At 40.1% G+C, this 19595-nt stretch overlaps 2 protein-coding genes across 2 annotated transcripts in view; one reads left to right on the forward strand and one right to left on the reverse strand.

Annotated features, from left to right (window-relative positions):
• The window catches only part of LOC114934946 (uncharacterized), a 65918-nt gene extending 56803 nt beyond the window's left edge, over positions 1-9115 (forward strand). Inside the window, exon 2 of the mRNA XM_029307662.2 lies at positions 7952-9115. Coding sequence (XP_029163495.1) covers positions 7984-8721 — 738 coding nt within the window. The 5' untranslated portion in view covers positions 7952-7983 and the 3' untranslated portion in view covers positions 8722-9115. The remainder of the gene's footprint in view (positions 1-7951) is intronic.
• The window catches only part of LOC114934945 (uncharacterized), a 76421-nt gene that overhangs the window by 25941 nt on the left and 30885 nt on the right, over positions 1-19595 (reverse strand). The window contains exons 8-9 of the mRNA XM_029307660.2: positions 16886-17282; positions 6307-6580 (exon numbers count right to left, since the gene is read on the reverse strand). Coding sequence (XP_029163493.1) covers positions 6307-6580; positions 16886-17282 — 671 coding nt within the window. The remainder of the gene's footprint in view (positions 1-6306; positions 6581-16885; positions 17283-19595) is intronic.

The following is a 19595-nucleotide window of genomic DNA, read 5'->3' on the forward strand; positions in this document are numbered from 1 at the left end:
GCTCAGGAATTCTCTCCCGCGGGAAGCCGAGATACGAAACCTAATACTTCGCCTTAAGCGAGAGGACATATTCTCGCTCCGCGAGATCGTGAGAACGTGCGTTTTCCTCGGGCTGGAAGAACGCGCGAGGTCGATCACGTTTTTCCGCGAATCGATCAAACGAGAAATTAAAATGCTGCGTTTCTGCTGTATTATTTCCTTGTTACTGTATTAATAATAATTGGATTAAATTGATAACGATCCTGATAACTCGGGAAAAAGAAATAAATGTGAGATAAGTATCCCATTAACAAAGTTATTGGTTTCACGGCATTAAATATTTTACATTAGAGATTATATCGAATTAAATTAGTTCTCCATGTGTATATATAATAAGTAACTGCATTCATTATTCTATAAACAATTTCATTGAATTATAAAATTAATTATGCGATATTATATCGATCAATATATTTTATCATTTATCAAATCTGTAAGATTAAACATAGACGCGGACTTTGCCAAACTTTTCGCGGAAACATAAATATTTGAAACATAATGTACCATGCAGAAATTTATTGATTCGTTATTACCAAATCAATTTGTCCGTTCTTCGCATCAGCAACTAATTATGCATAATATTAAAAAAATAATTATGTATAATATGATAGGTACACACCGTTAATACTTATTTATTGGCTGTTATTTATGTACTGCGGATTTAAATACCCGCGTATCGTGTTCGCTCTCCACAGCTGGATCGTAAAAATTCCGCCGTACGGAAATGACTTTCTCTTCGTGCGGCAAAACTTACGTACCGCGAAAGGAAGCGCGAAAAAAATGACGGAGAAAAAAGAGGAGAAAAAGAAGACAAAAGTGAAGAGAGATACCCAAATGTAAACGTGTGTGTGCACGTATCGGGAAACGAGTAAGTGTACGACAATCGTTACTGATACTTTTTCCCACCTGTCGATCAGCATTGCACCGCGTGCACTTTATCCGCGTGTTTACCGAGCAACCAGTAATTACGGCAAATCCTTCTCGTCCGCGATATTTCAAGGAGATTAACTTTACATCTCTCCCGCGATATAACTTTTTTTCCGCGCTCTCGAAGAAGTACCGCTCACTTCAAAATTAAGCAATCATTATCGATAGAACTTTCAACATCTTTCGCGTGCAATTGCTAAGATTTATATATCTTGTTAATAGTATTTTTTAGAAATCTTGAAACATAATAATTTTACGATACATATGATAAATGATATATTGCACTTTATCGCTTCGTCGATGCAAACAGGAAGCTCAGAATGCATCCTATTTCATATTTTTTTCTTTTCACGCTAAAAGAGAAATTCTAATATACTTTATACATAAATTTTATTTTTTAATATAATTTCTTTTATTAAAACATATTTTAATTAAGTAATAATTAAAATGTTATGCATTCCGATCTTTTTTATTTTTCCCATTATAAAACGTGTAACATCGTATGCATAATCAAAAAGCGACGATGATCGCAGAGACAGAGAATTAATATTCATACACGTGTAGGGTATATAAGATATTCACAGTGGAATAATTTCTACAGATGAAAGACTAATGATGGTGATAAACAGTAGCGGTAATTGTAGCGGAATAAACGTTAGAAAATTGAAATAACCGGCGCGGCGGCAATAAAAATATATATTTCACAGACAGATTTGATATCGGCGCGGGTCCGCCGATTACAAATTCCGGCGAGAGGAGAAAAAGATCGCGTCCGCGCGCAAGGTGGAGAGATGGCCGCTTTTGGACCACCGTGTAGTAGCCAGAGTCGCAGGCGGGGGTCTTATAATATCGTGTCATACGAAACGATGAAATAGTGGCCGTAGCGAAGGAATGTTCCCTACCACTCGAGTCGTCGAGTTGAGTTGACTGGCATTGCGTGGTTCGCCCGGCTCGACCGACCGCTTTCAACCGGTGTGTCTGTTCGCGCGCGTTCCTCTCTTCTTCTCTGTTTCTCTCCGCGCGCGTGTACAGGGTGTTTGGCAAATGCCGGTGCACAGCCGGAAAGGAATACGAGTTCCTCGTCACGAAACTCGTCTCGATTCCCCCAGGAAAGAGAGAGCATAATCTCTTTTTTCCTTTCTTCCTTCCTTTTTTCTTTCTCTCGTTCTCCCTAACGGCATCGCATATATCCAAAAGATATGTTCAAAGGATATCCACACTGAGAGAATTTTCTCTTAGAGTTTAGCCGAAAAATCATGGTAATCGTGGGGTAATATGCATGGTATTGGAAGAATTTTATGAGTTTCTCTAATTAATATTTACCACAATCAAAAATATTAATATCTACCACAATAAAATATGTTCGATTAAATTAATATTTTTATTGTGGTAAATATTAATCAGAGAAATTCTTCCAATATCGTGTTGTCCCACGATTAATAATTTTGAGGGTAAATTCTAAGAGGAAATTCTCTCCGTGCAGAAGACATCCAGAGGATATCCTCTGAACGTCTTTCGGATATGTTGTGCTGTTAGGGCTCTCATCGAAACCGACTTATGAATTATTTCCGATCGCAGTTTAACGCAAATCGACCGTGACGAGGAATCAAAGGTTTTAAAAAGGAGATTGTGTTACGAGGGAGAACGCGGACCAGAGTTCTCAAACATTTTGAAGAACGTCGGAAGTGATACTCGTCGGTTTCTTAACGCTCGGATCTACTTGTTATTTTATGCTTATTAACAGTTTATATTTGCGCATCCGCCTACTCGATGTATAGAGAATTTATACACTGACACATGTATTATGTCCACTTTTACGAGCTGTATCAATGGACGAATATTGCGATAAACATTGTGATACTGACAGTAATATTGCCATTAAAAATAATGCATGTGTAAAATATTAACATAAGATTGCGATATTCAGGCGAAAATTGTTGATATATATATATCATTGACTAAACATTCGGTTTATCTTCCGAAAAGTTGAGATTTTCACATAAGATGCCTTTTTTCGTAACATTAATTTTTTCATAACGCAAAAAAAATAATATTACGAATATCAACCATCTCGTAATAAGGATATAATTTTTTTAAAGATTATGTACGAGAAATCAAAGAGCTATAAATTCGCGACAGAGAAAATCTATTGAAAATGTTAGAACTTTTTTACACTTTTCCACGTATATTCATAAAGAGCACCCGACTAAATGTTTCATAAAACTTTGGTAAAGTTAATAAAAGATCAAGCACAGCATCACAAAAATACATGTAGCAGGAGTGCTCTCGCCGACACTTAATCTCAACGAGATTACCATTTATTCAAGTCAATCGGCGTAAAAGGAGATAAACGAAAACATTTACGAACGATGAGACGGGAACTCGCGCCCATCACGATTATCATTTCTACGATTTATCCTCCTCCTCCTTCTCTCGGATAAAGCCCCGAAAAGTATTTACGCATGCGTGCGCGCGTTTACACGCGTTCTCTCGTCGTCGTCATCGTCCTCGCGAAGGGAGAAACACGACGAAGCAGGAAGAGCGAGTCGCCTCTAGAGAGACAGAGAGAGAAAGGTGAGATTCAAAAGGTGCTCGACGGGGCCCAAGCGTAGGCTACCCGTGATCATCATGACAAAAGCTCGGGGCAAACATCCGTTCAATTTATTAGCTTATAGGCAACGCCGCGTCTTCTCGTACTACCTATTATACACCACCTACGACACCGGTTACGGACCGCCTATAATGTCCGCAACATTATGGGCATGTTCCCAACCTAGCAGTTCCCTCTCCTGCTTTTCGATGGGCCCGTTCCACCCTTCCGAGGTGTTCGTTCTCCCCAATAGAGTCCCAATTTTTACGGTCCCGAGAAGCCCGTGATATTTTGTGGATCCCGGGGGTGAGAGATCATCGCGACGCATTAAGGAGGATTAAACTCCTTGATGCTATATATTATATATTGTATATATATGGTCCGGTGATATGATTTGAAAAATAGAATGATGTATCTTATCGAGAAAAATTCCTTTTTAATAAAATTAAAATTAAAAGTTGCTGCCAAGTTGGAGGCGATTAAAAACGAAAGTAATTCTGACGAATTATTATTATTATGATTATCAATTATGTGCGCGAGAATAATACATATATTGAATATTTTTAAATGCATGTAAATTTTAATGTATAAATAAGTTATACTCTTACAATGCTCAAGAGATTTTTTATTGACTTTCTGTTCACGATTTTTTAATCAATCATAAATGGAACTTTATAGGTACGACTTTTTCTCTTAAATAATATCTCGTTTCATTAACATTATTCGTATATATCAGGTATCGAATTTTTACTGTTTCTGAGAAAATCAATGTGTTCTGAAATTAAGTTAAAGTAACCGTTTAATTAATCCTTATTCATACCTTGCCGTATAAAACGCTTGAAGCACGTGGTCTCAATTAAGAAATAAAAGAGATATTTCAGAGACCGAGGATTAACTTTTATCGAGAGTTTAACGAGATGTCAGGAGAGATAACGAAATATTAAAAGTTTCGCTAATCTCGCGATAAAGGGATGAAACTCGCGCCGTAAATTCACGCATTTAATCATGTTAATAAGTATAGGAAAATGCCTGAAAAAATTAATTATAAAAATAAATAAGTTTCGAATATTTTGTCACGTCACTTTCGTCGAGAGACAAGTTTTCGCGGACAGCGAGACACGACCGGTTTGTCATCGATCGACCAGCAACGACGGCGACGACGACGACAATGGCGAGAGAACGGAATATTACATTCCTGGCAACATCGACGCCCACGATTAACGACTCGCGCCGATGATAACCAGGCCCACGCTTTCACCCTGATGGGGCGATGTCCCGCCGCATTCGTTTTACGAGGCCATTTTCGGCGCGCGCGATCGCTCGAGGACTCGTCAACGATCACGCGAGCGAGCGAGAAGGACGAGGGAATTGATATGAAGGCATGAAAAACGACAATGCAAGCATCGCCAACGTCGTTGGCGCTAGTCGTTCGTTAAACCGACCCGTGTATATAGCTTATTCAGTGGTCGAATATATTCGGAGACAGAGCCATCTCTCTTTCCAGAATTTTTATTATAAACTTTAGCTATGACAGCTAAAATTTAATGATGGTTAATTTTTTTTCTTTTTTAATAATGCTCCAATATTGAGATAACTCATACCATATTCAATATTAAAATTAAAGTATTATAAAAAATATAAGTATATTTAATAATATCTCTGAAGCAAATGTCAAATCTGAAATCTCTGCTCGTTTCTCGACTGAGAAATTTCTTTATAATCGTGATGTAATCACCGAGAGGGAATTATATCCACCTAGGGCGAGAAGTTATATCCTCGGGGCATAATCGAACGCGAAGGGAAGAAGGTTCTCTCGCGCCACGTAATAGCGGTAGCATGTCCAACGGGCTCGACATTTTGCGTCCGCCAGCTATTGTGCGCTAAACTCCGAAATAAAGAGGGAGATACGCCGTGCAGCCCAGGAATTACGCATCCGCTGAAAGGCAGGCGCAAATTACAGAACGGCGTAATGGCCTGGGTGCATGGGGCGCCTTATCGTCGACAATTTCTGCGCCCGAGGAGGAAAATCCTGTGCGCGCGAAATTATCCTCCAGGACGGAGATTATATATGGAGATCAGAGCAGCCGACTTGTATACATTTCTCTAGCGACGCGTGAACGTTTAATCGATTTAATGTCGAAATGAGCTCTCTCTCTCTGATTACGAGGTGCGATAGAAATTTGAAAAAGTCACCGATATTTATATCCGAAAACGATAATAACTATTTTCTTTGATACTAGAGTGATTGCATCGTTTGCGATAATCTATTACTCGCAGCTAAAACTTGCAATCTTAAGGTGCCTTTTCATATACGCAGCATACTGCAGCAGCAAATCAGTCACGTGATTAAAATTTATTAGAGCATATTTTTTTGTTCTCTTATTATTTCAAAGTTAAAATCACGACTTTTGCTTTTATATTCTCATATTAATTTATTTTATTCTTAAAAATCCATTATTTAACTAATATAATAATAATTAGAATCAACTAGTTGCGTGTTCTTCTGATTTGCTGCCTTAGCTGTTCATTTAATTGAACTTCACCAACAGCAATAGACTGCTGCAACAGTATGCTGCACATGAAATGGTAGCTTTAATCTTCGTACATGATACATTGCAGGGGAATAAATATAAAATCCTAATATTTTTTTCGCAATTAAAATTTTCATGAAATTAGTGCTCTTAAAAAGAAAAAGAGATATACATCTATTAATAAAATTCTTAATAAAGCATGCGAGACGGTTCTCTTACCTGGCCATGTTTGTCCATGTCGTTATTGGTCAGCTTCACCTTCTCAAAGGAGACGACTTGCTTCCGCAACGTCTCGCCGGTGAAGGGAGAATCGGGATGAACATAAAGTCGCGCGGGCGCCGGCGGGTCTGCTTTGCCGGCTTCTAGCCAGCAACTACGATGATAGGCGTATCGGTACCTCTTATTGTCGACCGGCACAATATCCATCAACACTGCGTAACGACCTTCAGACTTAAGTCCCTTGAAAGACACGCGGCACGTTGGAAACATTCGTCTGTGAAAAGACGAAAACCATAAATTTTACATAAGTATCTAAATAATTGTACTTTTGAAAAATTATATTTTCAAGGTAGACTCTTTTGTAATTAAACTTAATCTCTAGTTTGTTCAAAAACGCGATCTTAAATCATTCATAAAAATTCAAACGTAATTGTGCAATTTAATTATATATTATTTTGTCAAACAATTGCATGTGATCGCATTGTAAAACGTGAAAATGACAAACATAAATGAGTTTCGATTTTTCTCGCAACGATGTGAATGTAACCTCTTCCAGGAAATATAAAATGACATAACAAAATAAAGGTAAATTTATTCCTGGCATATATTCCGCTTTCATAACCGTATAATCCCAAACGATAAAATTTGTTAATTATAAAACATTTGTACAAGAATTCCCTCAGCGACATAAATATTTTAATACGCATATAATTCTTTGTTGATAAATCAAAATACGTTTCTTGATTTTTAGAGATGCATATATTACTTAGTATTGTAAATTAAATGTTCATATTTCTATTATATTATTGTTAACTTCAGAATAAATTATAATCTTATTTTAAACAGAAAAAAATGTTTCTCTATACAGCTCTAAAAGATTGCTAGATAAGAAGAGGTTTTATATCTTTTTGACGTAGTGTATACGTATCTCTTTGTCATACATATCTCTTTTTGTCTAAATACAATTTCATGACCACCTTGCTAAATTTCCAGACGACTTGACGGAAGAAACGTCCGTTCTTCGGGTTTCACTAATAGACCAAGGCCCGGAGCCTTGAATCCCGTCGGTGTATGCAGTCGACTTTTCAACACCTCGAGAGGAATACGTCAGGGCGCACGCGCCGTTCGGACGCGCCTTCGTCGCGCGTCGACGTCGATGCAAGAGCACCCCGTTGTTGGATATCCCGCTGGCGCGGCATAGCGACACGGAAAGCCTGACCTTCCTTCGTCCCCAGGTTCCCGGTCAGAGAGGCTTTTACCCCGACCCCGCAATGTACGTCCTCTCGTGCGATCGCATGCGATAGACACGTGATTTACGCGCCGCGAGAAAGAACGGAATTCTACGGTCAGATGGCAGATACGTCAATAGCGATTTTTTCACGGTGAAAAACTGAGTCCCGGTTAATTTATCGCGGAAAGCGGCTGCGCGCGGGGATGAACGTAACATACCTATTTTAAAACGCAATCGCGTCATTTCGCTCCGTAATATTTGTTACGCAAATAATTGCATGCTGTGTGAAACGCGATTTAATAAATACAAGATTTTCTTACGTTTTATTTTCATCAAGATTACGATACGTCAAAATTATTTTTTTCTCAATAATTTTAAACATTATTAACTATGATGTAATCATTTTTGTTCCAGACGCTTGATCGGTCCGACAAGGAAATCCGAAGATGACGGATCCACCTCGACATGTCTGTCGAGGTCAACCAATGATTTGCCCAGGACCATGCAATCCGTTAAGAGCACATCATCAACACCACCATCATCATCATCATCGTCATCGTCGTCAGAAATACGTCGATGCGACTAGTGTTACCACATCAAGAAAGAATATATCCTTCGTGACGGATGAATTTAGCCCGATGTTGCTGAAACCTTTAAAGGCAGATATCCCCGGCACATCCGCAATCTCGACGGACGACGAATCGACTTCCAAAACGTCATCTTTCGCCAGGATCGCTCTGATTAAAGTCTCTTCTATCCCGAAAACTACTCCTCGACCCGAAAAAATAGACATTCCTGCGATCATGCGAAAGATCTTGTCGCAAAGAAAGTTAGAAGTGGTCGGAGAACCGTCGACGAGCGAATCGCCGTTTTTGAGAAAAATCGATTCGACGAGACCGGAATCCCTTCCGCAGCAGAGAATTGTTGAAATAGCGGCCTATCGAGTACCGAGGACTCTGAAGGACGTGAAATGTATAGTTACGAAGAGACTGAACGGATTGATATCGAAAGTAGTGTCCTCTCTTTTTTTGTATCTGATGATTTTCATAATTTATGCAGGAATTCACGTATTATTAGCCGTGATCACATGGCGAACATCTGCCTATCAATATTTCGCGTCTAGTCAAATTTGCGGGATTCTCGCGTTTCTTATGTGGAGAATAACTGGTAATATATTAATCTGAGCTACTGCGAGTCGCGCGCAAGTAGATATTACATGGAGATAATGCTGTGCAAACAAATATCGAAATTTATTAACGTGTGTTTCATATACTAATTTATCACAATTACATATATGGAGACAACATCTGCGTCCCATTGAAGCGAGAATTGATTAATTGGCGATTAGTACGAAATTGATGAGCCCTATACAATTTAGAAAGTATGAGATTTGAATATTAAAGATTCCAACAAAGATAACTCTGATCCACTAACAATTTAAAAGATCGGGGATGGATTCTTAATTTGTCTCGATTTGTAATGTTGGATAATATCGTGACTAATGATATTTCGCTACTGAAAAAACTATTACGTTTCATAAGTTTTTTAGTGCCTATATTTAGAAAGTTCGATGAGTGCTGCTGGACTACGAATAAATATGCATATATAAATATGCTAAAACATATTTTTAAAAATGTATATGTACATATTTTGAAGAAGTAACATATTACTAGCCCTGAATTTTTTTTATAAAATAAATTTTTATTCAAACTTCTCAAATATATATAAATATATATATATATGTCCGCTCACTTAAAAAAATTGCAATTGCGTTAATCTTCATTTTCACGAAAATGTTTGTTATTATTTTTATGTAAAAGAGTTGAAGGCACACACAGACACACACACACACATATATAACACGTGCGCCCGTATTTTTTCTCGTCCGGATCCTTGTTCCGGGCGAAAACCATCGCTCCTGTCAATTTTTTTTCACAGAACCGCAAGGGTAATCGTCGCGGTTTTCTAGATCTATTTATCCGATGACAGGGATCCTTTTCCTTTAACGAAGCCCCGAAGCCGCAGGACTCGTTCGCAAGGAACTGAACGAAACAAAGCCGGGGAAGGGCCAAAGGGCTTTAAACGAATGCAGATAAGAGTAGGGTGTCACGCGAGTGTTCTGCCATCATCTATTCGCGTAAGCCCCGGAGAAGACGGGCCCCGCGAAAGAGAGGATGGGGTCCGGTCCCCCGCGACGCAAAACTCACCGCCTCGAAGCGGTTTTGCGGTTTCGACGAGCTCCTCGAAAGCGATCCTCTCCCTCTTCCTCGGCACGTACGCGTTCGGTTCGTGCGGTTTTTAACAAGGGCATTGTCCAACCGCGTTGAATAGTATCGTCGTTACGTCGCCACGGGGCCCGGCGCGCCTTAACGACACGATTGTCGGGCCAGGAGCTTTAACCGAATGGTGCATTCGAAATTCGCACGCACATTTTCGAAGCACGAGACGCAAGCGAGCTGTTTATTCGCGACTAGCTCGTGAGACTCTCGTCCGCGTTTGTAATTCGATATTTCTTGGTTCGATTTCACGTATCTTTCGACATCTGATAAAACGCTCTAAATTATTATGAAAAAAAAAATGATGTCGAAATGAATGGTAATTTTCTTGTTCACGCATGAGCGTTTAATGCGAATAATTAATTTCGTCATCGAGAAATGATCGCGATTACTTAACTATCTCAATTACTGTGGATGGACATTCTTAAGAATCATCAGGATCGTTTGCACCTCCTTCGAGCCTGTAACACCCTGAAGCAGCTGCAGCTTACTCGCTTATCGCCCGAAGCCAGCCTTGACGTGGACGACGACGTTTCTTCCGAAGAACTCGATGGTGCTCGACTTTCACCTGCTGCTATGCGCATTATGCTAAGAATAAATTTCGCCTCGAATTTCGCGATCGCGCGCACTACTGTTTTCGCCGGTATTTTTAGCGGTGGTACAGACACGCACATATAACATACGCGAGTGTCACATTTCCGTAAACATTAAGGCGCGATAAATCATCCGGAAAATTAGCACGATATAGGGGGTTCTATTACCCTCCTTGCGGATAAGCGCGCCGACTATTTAAGTATCGATGGCGAAGCTATCGACGCTCTCCCTCGAGATCCGCCACCCTTGCGATCTCTATCGCGCATTACACTTGTACCTACCCTATGAATCCCGTGTTCAGTGACTCATGTTTTTACGAGGATCGAGTCAATTCGTGCGACGCGTGGCACTTTCGTATCGCTATTGGAATTGTCGACCATATCGGAGTAGCATCATTTTGTTTTATAATATCCTTGAGAAATAATGATTTCATACAAACACACATTTAGTATATAAAATAATATTAAATTATACAAGTGTCTCTCTCAATGTAAATTTCATTCAGAATTGTAAATGCAAAAATTAATTCGCTCCTCGCGCAGACTTTTTAATTTCCAATATTCTCAAAATAATTATTCTTTTTTTTTTTTAAATTGACTCTGCAATTAACTTGGTAAAGGTGCATTTGTTCCTCTACATAAATTTTCCCGATAATCAATTAACAAATGTCACCATATCTTGTAGACTCAGTTATGATTATAGTCATAATATATAACATGCATAATTAAGGACTTCGCTCGCCACATGACTCTACACAACTTAATTGTTCCCTAAAAACAATTATCGCGACTTAATCCCGATCCGAGCGTTTCTCATCCCATCAGCCTATATACGATCGCGATAACAAACGTTCTAATTTCACCTGCGGTTAATTTACCTCCAATTCCAACGCCATAGGATCGCTCCCAATTCGTCGGGGCGCACTCGCGCGTCCAACATTACGACGCGTTTCCCCATCAAATTAGGCGGAAACAAACAAGCAGTCCTCGATGGCCCGTGGCTAACGAGGCCGTAATCGCAGAAACACCTCGACCCCCCGAGTCACCCCGAGAGAACTGCCTTGAACCACTCGTATATCTTTCTCGCTTCGCGACGGAGGGCCCGAACTGCCCCCGAGGAAGGACTCCACCGGTGGAGTTCCTACAAATGGATTACGGAAGCGCTGGATATTATACCACCGTCTGAGTTAAGCCTAAAATGTTTGCCGAGTTAACGACTCCGTATATACGCCAGGTGGGAGAGAGAGAGGGAAAGTCGCCGTATTGTAATTATACCGCGGCTGTCGCGCGTTTCATGTCCCGACGATCGTGACACCGTCCACGACAGGATATTTCCACCCTTGCGTGAAAAAAAAAATAATAAAGAGAAAGCGAGACGATGTAATATACTGTTTCAACTGCCGGTACAAGAGTGTCGAAACGTGTCGTGTTTCAGTTAGAGATAGAAAAGGTAAAATATCATAATTTGCATATTCTAGAGATACGGGAAAGAATATGTTTGAAAAGTGTCGGGAATATTGTTATTTTATAATTAATATACCGCGGACTGTCATCGCGTTAATAATTTCTCGTCATAATTCGTATTTTAATTGTATCGACTTTCTAATACAATTATATTCTTAAATATCATCTTGACGCAAAATGTAATTGATGTTTCAGTAATTAGGGGTGCTCTAGTAATAAGAAATCTGCGAACATCGCGTACTCGTCAATTATGCTTCTCTCTGTCTCGGCGAGCTATATTAATTATTATATATAAAAATATATTTTTATCATCGCGCTGCTACTTTAATAATGCGAGATGTAAAGTCTTTAATCCGCAAGTTCCGCTTTATCTCCATCTCGCATTACGTTATACCTCGTATTTATTCATTAATATGTTTAGTCCATTCGGAGGCCTTCTAAGGCTATTACCCTGCGTATTTATTATGTGCAGTTCGTATAACCGCGCGAAAATGGGGTCTAAAATGAAGAGATGTCTATCTACCCCTACTCCCTCTCTCTCTCCACCTTCTTTCGATCTTTCTCTCTCTCTCTCTCTTTCCCTACTTCGTTCATTCTCTCTTTCTCTCGACACGTTGTTCTCTGTGCATGTTCTCCGCGGTGTAACGTGCACACGATCGTCCCAGGGTCGCGTGTGAGTGTATAATGTAGGTTGCTGGCACCTTGATGAAGGGTTCGCGTGACGAGTACCCTCTATCCGCCGGTATCCTGTCTCTCTCCTGACCTGCTCGTCCGCACCTCCTATTCCGTGCGAGGCTCGCAGTCCACGGTTACCCACTTAAACGCTGAAAAAAACGCACCGGCCGCAACGACAACAACGACGACGGCAACGATAGCGTTCTTCTCGCAGACCGAGTTCGGCGACCATTTTGCTTTCCATCGCGTCTCTATACGACCAAGAACTTGCGCTCTCCGGAACGCGCCGAAAAAGCGGATGGGAATCCTAACAAACAAGTGCCAGATAATTAATGATGATATCTGTCAAAAACCGAAAACCGTATGAAATTTTTAATTCTTCGAGATTAGACGCGGAAAAACTGTCATTTATATATGTATGTATGTATATACTTGAATCATTCAAAACTAAAAATTCAATTAATAATCCCGTGTTATTATCCTTCCTTTTGCCTTTGCCTGTCGTCGGCTTTTCAGATGTCCACAACGTCCGTAATAAATTGATTGTTTGTATGTTTTTTTTCGAACCGTTGTCAGAGAATTATTTCCTTTTGAACGATTCTTTAGAGATCGTTTCTGTTTACCAGTCAGTTTACGCGTTTTAAAGATTTCCTTCCTTGCGAATCATTAAATAGTGGGATATAAAGGAAACGACAAAAGAAGACGAGAGAGAGAGAGAGAGAGAGAGAGAGAGAGAGAGAAAAATATTTTAAAAAGTGGCGGGTGCCAACGTGGGAAAAATGAAACTCTCTCTCTTTCTCCGAGATGTTGAAAAGGAACCGGAGAAGTTTACGGTCTTGGCACCCTGTAGGGCCAAACAATTCCACCTGATTGGTATCCGAATTCGTATTGTCACTCAGTAGACTGACGTTCAGAGCTCAGCTGGGATTTCGTGCCAAATTGTTGCTAGTTGCTAACGACGCTATTCGTGCAATACCGCGTTTCCTTGATATATCGATCGTCGTTGCCTAGCCGAACAACGATACACGCTGGGATTATTTCGAAATTTTTTAAATATACTTAGCAACTCATTGTGCCGTGTCAAAAAGACTCTGGAATCACCTCTCTTACCCGAGCACCACTTAAAAGTATATCGTTAATTAATTCGCAGAAACCCTCCTTTCAACCGTCTCGATTCTTATTAAAAAATCTTGTTCAGACGTCACGATTATCAGACGCTCTCCCCTTATCAATTGCAATGTACATTTAATCCTATTCAACATTGCGAATGGTTTGCAACTTTCATATCGCTTTCCCCTTTCCGTTCATTCTCCGCGACGACGTCTCAAGGTTGCACGGATTGCGGCACGGATTATTCTCAGGCGATCATCGCTCTTCTCTCCATACCCGAGGCTCTCTCGCGGCGTTTTGTAATTACGCGCCGTCCGTCTTATCCGAAATCGTTTCGTACGCACGCGGTTTATCCAATTATCATCTGCTTTCCGCGTGCTGGCGTAAACACACATGTATGTTTCACTATAATGTAGCAGGACTGATCGCGTTCTTAAGTCTGCGCGCCTGCTGGAAGGTGGCCTCCGACATCTTGAGGTTCGTAGATAATTACTCGAGAGAGAGCCGCTAAGTATTTCGTAATTAGAGGTTTATCGGCTTATCAGAAATCGCATTCTCGCTTATCGCTTATCGTCTCTCCCTATCTCTTGCATCGCGCGCAGCAGCTGTATTCTTTATTGTAAATTGAAGAGAAAAAAAAACGTGACACGCGTCAGTCTAATTTAGCGCATTATAAATTGTCAGTCTCGAGTATCATTCATACTTCTCAACGATGACAGGATTTCGAGATTCATGAAAGGTTGAAATTTGCTACAGGGATAACGAAACACTATGCGAGGTATTGATACTCCGCTACGAGTATTTCTAGACGCAGAACTATCGTCAAGATCGCAATCGGGGAATGAATGACGAAGTCAAACGAGTCAGCGCACGATTTATCTAACACGTGGCTTTCTCCTCGTTCAACGAACAAGATAGCAACGTAATAGCACCACGTGTCATATGTCACACATTGTTGCACATACGAGGAGGAATCGTGGGCGTTAATGGCCAAGCCGCGCGGAGCTTATCCGGAGTACATCTAATATCCGAGCAAGCTGGACAAACACATATGGCGTATCCGACATTGATCACCGCGGTAACACTTCAAGGTTGCGCTTTATAGTAACAGCTACATTTCCACCGACAAACAGCCCGAGGCAAAAGCCGCTACGCGACCCGAGGAGGAGCAAGAAAATATACACATCCAGAAAGAATTAACTAGTATACGGCGATCTGAGAATCGTTTAAAGTCCACGAAGGCTTCGGGCTTCCACTTTCGTAAGCTGTTGCTCGATTAACAATTTAAATAAATATGAACTTGGAAAGAAAAGACAGAAAAGATAACAAAGATAGCGAATCTCGATAAAGCTCCTTCTCTCGAATATGTATTTCGAGAAATACCAATCTAGAGTGTAATGTAATTGTAAGATCAGTAGACATCCGATTATAAACGTTAGAGTCGGAAGCACCTGTATATATATATGCACAATTCTCGAAGCGCGCTTCATAATTGCGCACGACTTGCGGCTTATCCGTAATCACATTCACAGTTACAATCGCGTGGCTTATCGGATTATCATCTACTTTCTGCACCACATAAAATATGCTAGCGCCGCGCTTACGTTGCTTTGCAAGCGCGCTACAGAATGCTAGCCGAGTAAAATAAAATCAGCGGAGCGAGTGATTAATATGCCTTTGATTGCAAATAAGGTGCACAGCTTAAGTGAATTACCTACGACGAGATTAAATTACGACAGAAAGATGGTAATTGGCGCAAAATTTTATCGGTGGTTCCAATCAATCTAAAATATATTTTATATAATTTAGAATTGCTTTAGAATCGTAATATTAATTGTTACGAGAAACAATATTTCTTTCTGCAATTATTGTATTAAATTAAAAATATTTTGTCATAATTGAAAATATATGCTCCGTTGCACTCTCGATTAATATTTTATATTCATTCTTCGATTATGCGTGTAAAATCGGTCTGTGCCACACAAATATTCCATTAAACGAATTTCTGCTTTTTCTTACTGTGCATCTAACTAATAAGTAATATTATAAAACACGCGTTTAAATATCGCAAGCACTTCACGGCCGACGAAAGATACACATTCCGACTGTGTTCGGTATACGCGGTATTTCGCAATTAGCTCGGAAGATTATCTCGATCGCAGCATCTCGGAGAATTCCCAGAGATGAAGTCCCGCCTTTCGCGGGTTCCTCGATCGCGATCGCGAATTTCAAGCGATAATGGGGTGCATCGATCATCGGAAGGAAACGCTTCAAGGTTTGTATATACGTATACACGCACATTTAGGATAACCGGTGGTAGGTAGTTCTCCCGAGTATTAGCCCTACGCGCACGCACGAATATATATATATATATATATATATATATATATATATATATATATATCTCATAATTCCGACATGGTCACGCATCTCGAGTCTCGCAGCTGCGGAGCCTGGCCAAACTTTATTAGCATATCTATAAAAATGCGCGCGTCCGCACGTAAAACGCGCGCGATAAATTACGTCTAAAAGTCCCTTAAATATCTCGTAAAACGTCAGTCAATGAAATCCATTAGTTCAAGCAGGCCAGCGTCGCTACCGATAACATTCGCGTCGGGGGTTCTTTCCGCCGAGGGGGCTTTTCCTGCTATATTTGCTTGCGCATTAAAGGCACTCGTCTCGGTGTCGCGCTCTCTTTACATGCGACCGATTAACGCGCGCGTGAACATGAGCACTCGCATAGTCACGTTACAATATCGTAAAGATAATTGCCGAGCACCTCAGTCGCCGATGTTGAAAGAGGGAAACGTAAAATGTCATGTTTACCGTTAATAGAGCAGTCTATTGCGAGACTGATTGCATCAACGTTGCAAAAAAAATTGTTGGAATATTTATATCGCTGAGAATCGCTATGCACTTGCATAGATAAAATTAAGATTAGTTTATAGGTTTAAAAGAATAAAGAGTTTCGAATTCCTGCGGAACGTACTGCAAGTTTCATTTATTTTGTCATTTTTATGGAATACACAATGTTTAAATTATACATCCTTCGCAAAAAGATTAAGAAAAAATGTTTGAAAAAGTCTCTGAAAAATTTCTTCAAATGTTACAAAAAATTTGTCGCACTTTCTTCAACAAGTACTTCGTCGAATTTACTCTGCGTAACTTAGCGCGTTCTTCGCAGTGTTCCGCAGATCGAAACCTTTTCCTGATCGAAATGCGTCACTTACCGGCCGGTCTTCGTGATGATCATCTCCGTGCCGAGGTCGTTGAACTTATCCCAGAGCTCTTTGGTCTCGAGCTGGCACTCGACGTCACGTAGCTCGTCGGAATTGCAGCTGGTCCTTAGACGTTGCTGCTTCTTCTCGTCCAAGTTGCATCCATCCGCGCTGCACTTCCGCGAAGACGGCTTCCCGATACTGACGAGATCGTCAGCCAGCACCCCGTGGACCGGCCCGTCGTCGACGCTGCTGCACTCTTCAACATCGACGTCCACTTCCTCGTCCTCCTCGTTCGCAGACTTGGCGGACTCGCTTTCGCAATTCTCGGTCTCCTCGTCACCGAGAAGAGCTTCCTCCGTCACAACCGTCGCTGTCGCGACAATGTTCACCGGTGACGCTCGAACAGCTGCAAAATAAATCAATTCTTCGTTCACCATATCTGACATATTGTGCCAATATGCATTTCGAATAAAAAATATGTCGAGTTGTTACGATAAATTTATTATTAACATCAATTTAAGAAAATTATTATACTTAATCTACATCGAGATATAATTATCATAAGTGGTTTCCATTATAATTATTAATAATAAACCCCCGTCTTCTCTTGAGAAACTTTTGCTTCGCGGGCGATTTTAGTAAGATTATGACAAGTCAAGATCGAACGGCTTATTGGGTCGAGATTTATCGCAAAGTAACCGCCAACCGGCTGTGGTAAAGACGCGGAAACGAAATTCCCCCGCAGACGCGAACGATTATCGCGAACCGCGTCGATTTAAATGAGCGAGATGAGCCCGAACGATACCCGGAGGCCGCCGCCTGTTAATTAATCGACCGGACCCCGCATCTGCCACAAGGTGGTGGCCCCGGCGCCCTAATTAAACCGTCAGATTTTCAAGAAAGCCGATCCGAGCCGGTGTGTACACAATGTTAATTGCGCCGGGCTCGCGATATCGATCTGTTAATTTGTACTATTCCGCGCGAACAATGCGCCTTCCGGTTTGCGCGTTTATCTCAAATTGGATCCGTGGCAACGTTATATTCGCGAGCTCGCTCACGCACGTGCGTAAGTATACAGGGGTACGCGGGAAAATTTATCGACGCGTTGTCATCGACGAGAAACGGAGCGCTGAAATGCCGTTTTCGCCTCTTTCGAGCAAACTGCCGGTCTGCACGAAAAACATTGTGTTACCGGGCTTATTTCCTTTCTTATTTAGCGCCACGTCTTAGCACAGCAGATACGACTGTCTGATACAGGAATGTATTCGCTTAATGCGAAAATTGCGCATCGGCCAAAGGTTGAGAGAGTCCGACAGCTGTATTTAGTGCCTAAGTGTTATTCACTTATATAGTGTCAAGAAAGCATTCAGTATGACGTAAAATAAATAAGACAATATGTTTTCAAAAATCTAGAAAAAGTATAATTATTCATATATATATTTTTATCGTACACTGAAAAAAAATCCATATTTTACATACATGGAAATTACTTGTTCAAAACTGGAAAAACTACTTAACCACTGTAATTTTCTTTCCATATTTTTTTAAGTGAAAATACATATTAATGTAAAAATATTGTATATATAAAATATAGGTAAATTATTTTTATGCAAATATCACTTGTAATTTTAAATTTTCAATTTATTAGAACTTTATTTTATAAGTATTTATTTAATTTATAACATTACTAGCATTTCCTATGTGTAATTCCATGTTCAATGGAATATTTTTAATCTTGAAAATATATAAGAATATATTTCATATGAAATTACATACTTCCATACGAGTAGCAATATTGCATAATTATGCTGGGTCGAAAAAAAACCCAGCATAATCATGTAATTTCATAAATATTTTTTTCAGTGTATTTATAAATCTCGAAACGAGTCCTTTTCATTTCCGTGATGAACAACGTCGCGCGCTAACGATTTGATAAGTCATCAGGCACACGTTTCTTCGCTGAAGAACGGGAAGCGGGTTTCTGTCTGGGTGATCAAACACCTTCTGACCGGAGGAAGACATGAAAGACACGACTCGTCGAGCCAGAAAACTGGCGATCATCAGTCGCTATGACTACGTAGCCTTTTCATGGCGATCGTTCGTCGATCACGAAAGAGGGGACTACATAATTTGATGCTGCTTCCCGTTTTCTTTCTGACTTCTGGTTACTACATATCGCCTTCGTTGTGTTTCTCCTCTCCTCGTCGCGCTATACCCACACGCGCCCAAAACCGGTTTCGTTAAATTTTTGACTACGACGACAACGGCAACGAGATAAGCATAACGCGCATTACTTTCACCGTTTCGTTTATGTCGCGTTGCGTGAGTTTAGCAATTTGCATTTCGTTTAGGCGAAACGAGAGGCACCTTTTACGAGCGACTACCAGATTTCTTAATCGCCTCCGAAACGATATCCTTCTTCGCTACTTGAAATTCGACAATCATAAATCGATAAGGAATCTCTATACATCATCTTAATTCAAACATATTAGGAGTTGTCAAATATATTAGTTTTCGACTTTTAATTTTTAAAACGATTTCTAGAAGTCAAATAAGCGAATACATTGCATTTTTAAATTAAAATATATGTACGTAATATTTTAATGTGTTGTAGAAATATCGTGATTCAATAAAAATATAATAAGTGAATGTATTTTTAAAAACAGAAACAAGCAATTAATGAACAAATAGAATAATTAGAAAAAAATATTTTAACGTG

The sequence above is a fragment of the Nylanderia fulva genome, unplaced genomic scaffold (genome assembly GCF_048542155.1).
Source record: "Nylanderia fulva isolate GAGA-0341 unplaced genomic scaffold, ASM4854215v1 Scaffold35, whole genome shotgun sequence".
Taxonomy (NCBI): Eukaryota; Metazoa; Arthropoda; class Insecta; order Hymenoptera; family Formicidae; genus Nylanderia; species Nylanderia fulva.